The following is a 9,529-nucleotide window of genomic DNA, read 5'->3' as shown; positions in this document are numbered from 1 at the left end:
AATCAATAGCAATTTTGACCCACAGAAGTTTGATAAAAACATGAAAGCCATACTGTAATATGTGCATTCCATCAAAGAGAGGGTTCCTCTTGAAACATTTTCTAGGATGCATGTGAAATATTTAAAATTGGCCAAATAATGCATTGAAAAAATATATATTTAATACATTTTTAATACATTCAAACATATTACAGAATGTATTTAAAATGTATACGAAACAAAAACATAAACACAACATGCAACAATTAAATTTTTTTACAGAGTTACAGTTCATATAAGGAAATCAATCAGTCAATTTAAAAATAAATTCATTACACCCTAATCTATGGATTTCACATGACTGGGCAGGGGCGCAGCCATGGGTGGGCCTGGGAGGGCATAGGCCCACCCACTGGGGAGCCAGGCCCAGCGAATCAGAATATGTTTTCCCCACAAAAGGCCTTTATTACAGACAGAAAAACTTCTCAGTTTCATCAGCTGTCCGGGTGGCTGGTCTCAGACGATCTAGCAAGTGAAGAGGCCGGATGTGGAGGTCCTGGTCTGGCATGGCTACACGTGGTCTGTGGTTGTGAGGCTGGTTGGATGTACTGCCAAATTCTCTAAAACGACATTGCAGGCAGTTTATGGAAGAGAAATGATCATTCAATTCTCTGGAAACAGCCCTGGTGGGCATTCCTGCAGTCAGCATTCAAATTGCACGATCCCACAAAACTTGAGACATCTGTGGCATTGGATTATCTTTGCAAAGGAGAAATGCTCACTAACAGGGATGTAAACAAATTTGTGCACAAAATTTAAGAGAAGTAAGCTTTTTGTGCGTATCGAACATTTCTGGGATTTTTTATTTCAGCTCCTGAAACATGGGACCAACACTTTACTTTATGTTGCATTTATATTTTTGTTCAGTATATAAAGTACCAATCAAATGTTTGAATACACCTACTCATTCCAGAGTTTTCCTTTATATTTATTATTTCCCACCATGATGAATAATAGTGAAGACATAAAACCATGAAATAACACATATGGAATCACGTAGTAACCAAAAAAGTGTTAAACAAATCAAAATATATTTTATATTTGAGATTCTACAAGTAGCCACTTTTTGCCTTGATAATAGCTTTAGACACTGTTGGCATTCTCTCAACCAGCTTCATAAGGTAGTCACCTGGAATGCATTTAAATTAACAGGTGTGCCTTGTTAAAAGTTAAATAGCGGGATTTCTTTCATTCTTAATGCGTTAGAGTCAATCAGTTGTGTTGTGACAAGGTAGGGGTGGAATACAGAAGATAGACCTATTTGGTAAAAGACCAAGTCCATATTAAGAACAGCTCAAATAAGCAAAGAGAAACGACAGTCCATCATTACATTAAGACATGAAGGTCAGTCAATGCGGAACATTTCAAGAACTTTGAAAGTTTCTCAAGTGCAGTCGCAAAAACCATCAAGCACTATGATGAATCTGGCTCTCATGAGGACCGCCACAGGAAAGGAAGACCCAGAGTTACCTCTGCTGCAGAGGATAAGTTCATTAGAGTTACCAGAAAATTGTAAATTGCAGCCCAAATAAATGCTTCACAGAGTTCAAGTAACAAACACATCAACATCAACTGTTCAGAGGAGACTGCGTGAATCAGGCCTTCATGGTCAAATTGCTGCAAAGAAACCACTACTAAAGGACACCAATAATAAGAAGAGACTTGCTGGGGCCAAGAAACACGAGCAATGGACATTAGACTGGTGGAAATCTGTCCTTTGGTCTGATGAGTCCAAATTTGAAATTTTTAGTTCCAACCACCGTGTTTTTGTGAGACGCAGAGTAGGTGAATGGATGATCTCTGCATGTGTGGTTGCCACCGTGAAGCATGGAGGAGGAGGTGTAATAGTGCTTTGCTGGTGACACTGTCAGTGATTTATTTAGAATTTAAGGCACACTTAACCAGCATGGCTACCACAGCATTGTGCAGTGATACGCCATCCCATCTGGTTTGTGCTTAGTGGACTATAATTTGTTTTTCAACAGGATAATGACCCAACACACCTCCAGGCTGTGTAAGGGATATTTGACCAAGAAAGAGAGTGATGGAGTGCTGCATCAGATGACCCGGCCTCCACAATCACCCGACCTCAACCCAATTGAGATGGTTTGGGATGAGTTGGACCGCAGAGTGAAGGAAATCCAGCCAATAAGTGCTCAGCATATGTGGGAACTCCTTCAAGACTGTTGGAAAAGCATTCCAGGTGAAGCTGGTTGAGAGAATACTATGGGGAGAGTCTGCAAAGCTGTCATCAAGGCAAAGGGTGGCTACTTTGAAGAATCTAAAATATAACCTATATTTAGATTTTTTTAACACATTTTTGGTTACTACATGATTCCATGTGTTATTTCATAGTTTTGATGTCTTCACTATTATTCTACAAAGTAGAAACAGTAAAAATAAAGAAAAACCCTTGAATGAGTAGATGTGTCCAAACTTTTGACCGATACAGTACATTCAGAATGCTGACATTCTGAATGTACTGTACCGGTCAAAAGTTTGGTGGCATCATGTCCATGATGCCACCATATACACACACACACACACACACACACACACCACACACACACACACACACACACACACACACACACACACACACACACACACACACACACACACACACACACACACACACACACACACACACACACACACTTGCGTGCACACAGACACACAAAAGGTATGGGACGTTGAAGGAATCTCACTGCATATGTGGAGTCCTCCACAGGTTCAGTTACAGACTGGCCCCACTGCAGACAGAGAGAAGAGGGGAGGGGCAGAAACAAGGTGTTGATAACACTGTTCTACATCCATTTATATGTATTCAATTGAACGATAACACGCCTCTGTAACCTGTGCACGAACTCATCCTCACTGTATACACTTAAATAACTAGTACCTCATCATTGGTAGACAATGGAAGTGGCATTACCCACCTGTATTGTGACTCACCTTCACTTTGAAGAATAGAACGGTGGTGATGATGGAGTAGAGAATCAGGACTCCGTCCAGTATGTAGCAGATGACCGGTTCATTCAAAGAAGCCTCTACAGGGCACACAGAAGGTGAAGAGTCTTTAAAACAAAGACAGAGCACACACACGAGCGCAGAGAAGGGGGGGGGGGAGTATAATAATACAGTTGAAGTCAGAAGTTTACATGCACCTTAGCCAAATACATTTAAACTCAGTTTTTCACAATTCCTGACATTTAATCCTAGTAAAAATACCCTGTCGTAGGTCAGTTACGATTACCACTTATTTTAAGAATGTGAAATTATTTATTTCAGCTGCAATTTATTTCATCACATTCAAAGTGGATCAGAAGTTTACATACACTTAAATAGTATTTGGTAGCATTGCCTTTAAATTGTTTAACTTGGGTCAAACATTTCGGGGAGCCTTCCACAAGCTTCCCACAATAAGTTTTGTGAATTTTGGCCCATTCCTCCTGACAAAGCTGGTGTAACTGAGTCAGGTTTGTAGGCCTCTTTGCTCGCACACACTTTTTCAGTTCTGCCCACACATTTTCTATAGGATTGACGTCAGTGCTTTGTGATGGCCACTCCAATACCTTGACTTTGTTGTCCTTAAGCCATTTTGCCACAACTTTGGAAGTATGCTTGGGGTCATTGTCCATTTGGAAGACCCATTTGCGACCAAGCTTTAACTTCCTGACTGATGTCTTGAGATGTTGCTTCAATATCCACATAATTGTCCCTCCTTATGATGCCATCTATTTTGTGAAATGCACCAGTCCCTCCTGCAGCAAAGCACCCCCACAACATGATGCTACCACCCCCGTGTTTCACGTTGGGATGGTGTTCTTCGGCTTGCAAGCTTCCCCCTTTTTCCTACAAACATATCGATGGTTATTATGGCCAAACAGTTCTATTTTTGTTTCATCAGACCAGAGGACTTTTCTCCAAAAAGTACGATCTTTGTCCCCATTGAAATACATTTTATGTGACGTTAAATATGTTGAAATGTATTTATTTTTTCTCCTATGGGTAGGCTTAATCTGTGTCTGGGAAACGGTCCCTCTGTATTAAACCAGTATGTTTGTATTCCATTAAGATGAAACTTCTTCTGCAGCTGTTGCTACTGTGGAGTTGTGTGCACTCTTTAAGCCCAGACACACCTGTTTCTCCAGAGGGCTATGAGAATGAATAAGCCTGTAGCCTGCCTGACTAACACACACACACACACACACACACACACACACACACACACACACACACACACACACCACACACACACACACACACACACACCACACACACACACACACACACACACACACACACACACACACACACACACACACACACACACACACACACACACAGGCTGGATTAGACTCCACTCCATCAACACTCAATCATAAACTAGATATGCTGTAGGCCCATCCATATTTGGCATACTCTAGCCTCTCAACTGTTCACCAGACATCCACTGCCATAGTCTCACTGATCCCAAACCAACTGTTTACTGTAAGTCAAACATGCCTGGTCATAAAAATTACAACTACATCTCCCACATAGCACAGTCCCATGATCTATTCTACTCACCTGTCTCTCTTGGATACAACTGGGAATGGTATTAACTCACATGGTATTCCAAGCCTCTCCAGATCAGCTATTATCCAGCGGCGTGACAGGAGATCAGAATCCTCTGATCCATTTTTGGAGGAATCAGTCCTGCAAATCAAAGATTTGCTCATAAAACAGGAAAGCCAATGAAACAGGCTGTTCTGTTCTGTACATAATCACCAATCAAACAACCCTCTTACTGCCTGACACAAATCAAACTATTTGAGAGATCCTGTGCTTAGAGTGGTATGAGTGTTTTGATATTGAGCGATATCATTTACATGACAACGAGCCTGGCTTATAGATTTACACACTCAGAAATCCTCTCATCTGTTAGTGTCAGCTGCCTCTAGTCTGTGTGTGGTTATCCGTGCATGCGTGCATGCGAGAGAACACAGGCCGGGGAGATGAATGACAGAGACAGAGAGAGAGAGAGAGTCAATTGTGGTGAGAGAAACAGGAGAAGAGAGCCAACTCATTCCCTGGTCAGTGCTGACAGGGAGGAGAGGGGGTCAAGTCCAGGTCAGTGATGCTTGACCCCACAAACTAATGTCACACAGTAACTTCATAAGACTTCCACAAAGTGTATAGTGTAATCTGAGCCATAGGCTCACATTTAGGGGGGGGGGGGGGGGGGGGGGGCAGTGCCCCTGTGACAACAATTTTGGACCCCCTTGTGGCCCCCCTAAATGTGGAGTATGAAATAATTTTGTCAAGAAAGTGAAGAAAACGATATGACAACAATAACGTCTAATGTAACTGGCCCCTCTAACAGTACAACTGGCCCCAGCTTGGCCCGCCCAGTTGAAATGGTCTAGAACCGCCCCTGATAGGCAGTAACCACGACAGGCATGCCTTAAGTGTGCCCTTGCTCTCTATGTAACTCTAAGTCCATATCTCATATTATTGTCATACTCTCATAAGTCTGGCTTAAACGGGCTGCAGATAGTCGATATGGGATCAAACCATGCTTTCCAAACTCAGTGGAGGAGGGTATTGCAACTCAGAGGCTCTAAAAACATTCCTAATGGGGGTTGCAAGATACTGCTGGATTTCATTTCATTACAGCTAACCGCACGCACGCACGCACACACACACACACACACACACACAGGTGAGAACAACGAAGTCTCAACATATACATGAAGTGACCCTCTGATATGGGACACCAGTGCCCACTGTGCCCTCCGAACCAGAGTGCCCTGGCCATTCACTGGTATGGGCACTGTGTTGCAAAGTCCGCTGTTTTATTTAGACCAGCAGAAAGTTATCCTCCGCTTAGGTTCTACACTAACCTGGACACACATGGACGCACACACCAGTGGAGGCTGCTGAGGGAAGGACGGCTCATAATAATGGCTGAAACGGAGTAAATGGAATGGCATCAAACACCTGGAATCCATGTATTTGATACCGTTCCAGTGATTCTGCTCCGGCCAATACCATGAGCCCGTCCTCCCCAGTTAAGGTGCCATCAACCTCCTGTGGAACACACACATAAACATCTCTGAAAATGGTGACTTCACTTGGCTCCATGTGAGTGGGATCAGTGAACAGTGGAGAGGGCTTTAGTCAAAGTAGGGGTCTGGCTTTAGGCAGCATATCTGTCTCCCACTCCCGCTGACTGTCACTCTATCATACTAGCTTAGTCTGACGTTCCCTCCCTTCCGTAATTATAGCTCAGTGTTTTGGGGACATGTTTAAAGGGATGCTGGCCAGCTATAAACACAGGATGCAGAAGGTCAGTCACAAAGACAGAGAAAGACACCACCACCTCACACAGGTCCGTATTACATATCATACATCATCCCATCTTATCTCACGCATTCTGTTCAATTTCATTCAACTTTATTCATTTCTCTGGAGCATGAGTCTATGAGTCTGCAAGCCTCCTGGACATTAGTATGTGGAGATGAATGTGTCTGTAAAAGCCTTGTTACATTATAACTTACTTGTATTAATGATGCTCCATTCTGATACTTACAAACACCATCTTAGCGAGCAATGTTTTGATGTGAAGTCTGGTGATTGTATGTGTGGAGAAGATAAACTGTAAGAGTATTGAGCTGAGGGAGGTCGTTGATGTATTCCCTTTCAGAGCGTGAGTGGCTTGCTGCTGACGGTTGGTTATAAATAAGAATTTCTCTGGGCCCGAACCCAGACAACCAGACCCAGGGGAGATAGGGGAGCAGCGGACTCACCATTGCCCAGTCCAAGCACAAGGTCAACTAAAGTGTAGTCTAATGTCAACAGTGTTCTGTGGCGATGGAGACCTCCTCTACAGCCAAACAGTCTGACCAGGAGGTTCCCAAGAAAGAAAGGACAGATGGAGAGCCTGGTGAGAACAGGGAAGAAGAAGAGACGATGGAAAATGGAACAGCAGGTGAAGGCAAGCAGTGGTTTCCTAACCTTAACAGTAAGGAATGGTGACTGTGATCTAGTGTAGAAAAAAATGTGAACTAATTCTCACACTCTTCCTATTAGCACGGACTTTGCTGATGACTACTTCTTCTCCCACTGCCAGCCACTTGACTTCCTCTCATCACCAAATTTGGTGGTGAGTGGAAATGCCACCCGGATGCTTCAGATTTATACATCCTGTGAAACATCTGTTTCATTGTTCGGTCTGTGGTTGTGTGTAATGGTCAGTCTTATGTTGTGACCGTGTGTACTGTAGTAGTGATTATTAAAATGTTGGCCATCCAGTGTGGTGTAGAGTTCCTGGTTGTATTGTGGTCCTGTTCTCTACAGTGGTGTCTGACCGTAAGCAGATGGCCAGCGAGGCGTTGGACAGACTGAACGTCTGGGAGCCCAGTGTTTACTACACCCTGGGAAAAGAGTCCTTCTCCATCGCTGGTTATGAAATCTGCATCCGAGAGTCTCTGGACTCCTACGGCGCCCTCATCTGGCCGGGGGTGAGTTCTACAGATGCACACCGACAGTGGAATATGACGATAGAAACCCATTTTTACAAGGAAGAATGTAAACGCAATGCACTTAATTCATATTGACTGATCTGGATTTACTAACAATCATTGTGCGATAGTTGATTGTAGTGATGATGATGATGATGATTGTGTGTGTGTGTGTAGGCGGTGGCTCTAAGTCAGTTCCTGGAGAATAACCGGCAGCAGGTGAATCTCCTGGATAAAGCAGTTCTGGAGATCGGGGCAGGCACAGGCTTACTGTCTATTGTGGCGAGTCTACTGGGTGAGTCTGTCCTTCAGTCTCTTAGTCAGTCTGCCTAACTGTATAGTGGCCACTGGCCAGTCTACTGGGTGAGTCTGTCAGTTGGTAACATAGTTTGATAGACTGATTCATTTGACTGATTGACTGACTGATTGTTCCCTTGTGGCCTGTTTTCCAGGAGCCTGGGTAACGGCCACCGACCTGCCCGAAATCCTTCCCAACTTGACCTTTAACCTCTCTCGTAACTCCAAGAGCCGCTGCCGCTACACGCCCCAGGTGAGGGCCCTCACCTGGGGTCAAGACCTCGAGAGAGACTTCCCCTGCACTTCCTGTCACTACGACTATGTTCTGGCAGCCGATGTGGTGTATCACCACGACTATCTGGAGGAGCTGCTGGCGACCATGCGCCACTTCTGCAGACCAGCAAGTGGCACCACGCTCCTGTGGGCCAATAAGGTGAGGTTTCAGTCAGACCTGAGGTTCAAGGAGAGCTTTGAGGGTTGTTTTAATACGACGCTACTGACAGAGCTGGAGGAGGGGGACGTGAGGATCTACAAGGCCACGGCACGGGAGTGAGAGGGAGGAAAGGAGGGAGAGAGGATAGAAGTGGAGGGGATAGTGAGAAATGAAGGAGAAAGAGGGATGGAGAGACAAGGAAGGAGAGGAGCTAGACTCAAGGAAAAGAGGTGAGAAATAGAAAGAAGAGGTGGAGGTTGTTCTCCATCGTGGATGAAACAGGAGCTCACTAGCTCACTACAGAGAACGGACTGCCTGGAGCCCATTCTGTGGTGCTAAGTCATCCTCGGGATGGGTACATTCACCTCATCAGCATAGACTTATTAGACAACAAAAGCTGATTCTGTGTTTCAATGACATTCATGTGAGTTACATTATATTTACAATGTGTCATGCAGAAACTCCATGTGACTTTTCGAAAAACTATTTTATCTACCAGTGCTTTTTTTTCTTCATACATTTGGTAGTGACAAATGTTTTGTTAATAAATTTGCTTTGCAATACAGTGTGAAAAATGTGTTCCTTTCTCCATACTTATGCATAGTCTGCATTGGCATCAACACAGATATACTGAAAGTTACTGTATAAAGTTACTGTCAAAACTCTACAAGACACAGTATCACCTCCATATACGACAATTGTCAAACACTTTTCCAGTAAACATGAAAACAGACTAGTTTAATAAGAAGTTAAACACTCATTTTTATATACAGTGCCCTCATTAATTATTGGCATCCTAGGTAAATATGAACAAAAACAGCTGTGAAAAATGTCATTGTTGTTTATCAGCTTGATCTTACACTGAAAATATATGAATCTATCCTTTGAGTTAAACATTTTCAAAGAAATTAAAATCGTCATGAAATAATTGTTTTTTATAAAATAATTAATGTCACAATTATTGGCACACCTGCATTTAGTACTTTGTGCACCCTCCCTTTGCCAAGATAACAGCTCTGAGTCTCCTATGTTTGATGAGGCAGAATTAAGACCATTCCTCCATACAGAAACTCTTCAGATCCTTCAGAGGCCTTGGTCCTCGCTTGTGGACTCTCCTCTTCAGCTCACCACACAGGTTTTTAATAGGGTTTAGGTCAGGAGACTGGGATGGCCATTGAAAAAGCTTGGTCAGTGAAACATTTGTGTGGATTTGAAGGTATGCTTTGGATCGTTGACCTGCTGGAAGATCCAA

At 43.4% G+C, this 9,529-nt stretch overlaps 1 protein-coding gene and 1 long non-coding RNA gene across 2 annotated transcripts; one reads left to right on the top strand and one right to left on the bottom strand.

Moving 5' to 3' along the window:
• Positions 1–274: 274 nt before the first annotated feature.
• Positions 275–3,095, bottom strand: LOC123729526 (uncharacterized). Its single transcript, XR_006761165.2, has 3 exons — positions 2,995–3,095; positions 2,748–2,792; positions 275–599 (listed from the first exon to the last, which is right to left on the bottom strand). It is a non-coding gene; the product is annotated as an uncharacterized LOC123729526 (long non-coding RNA).
• A 3,735-nt stretch (positions 3,096–6,830) lies between these two features.
• LOC106581893 (methyltransferase-like protein 21E) lies at positions 6,831–8,838 on the top strand. Its single transcript, XM_014164329.3, has 4 exons — positions 6,831–7,048; positions 7,384–7,547; positions 7,725–7,842; positions 8,000–8,838. Exons 1-4 carry the CDS (start codon positions 6,898–6,900, stop codon positions 8,395–8,397), a joined length of 831 nt encoding a protein of 276 aa, XP_014019804.2. The 5' UTR covers positions 6,831–6,897; the 3' UTR covers positions 8,398–8,838.
• The last annotated feature ends 691 nt before the right edge of the window (positions 8,839–9,529 follow it).

The sequence above is a fragment of the Salmo salar genome, chromosome 21 (genome assembly GCF_965601325.2).
Source record: "Salmo salar chromosome 21, fSalSal1, whole genome shotgun sequence".
In the NCBI taxonomy this organism is placed as follows: Eukaryota; Metazoa; Chordata; class Actinopteri; order Salmoniformes; family Salmonidae; genus Salmo; species Salmo salar.
The sequence above is the reverse complement of the archived record's forward strand: the minus strand, read 5'-3'. Positions and strand labels throughout refer to the sequence as shown.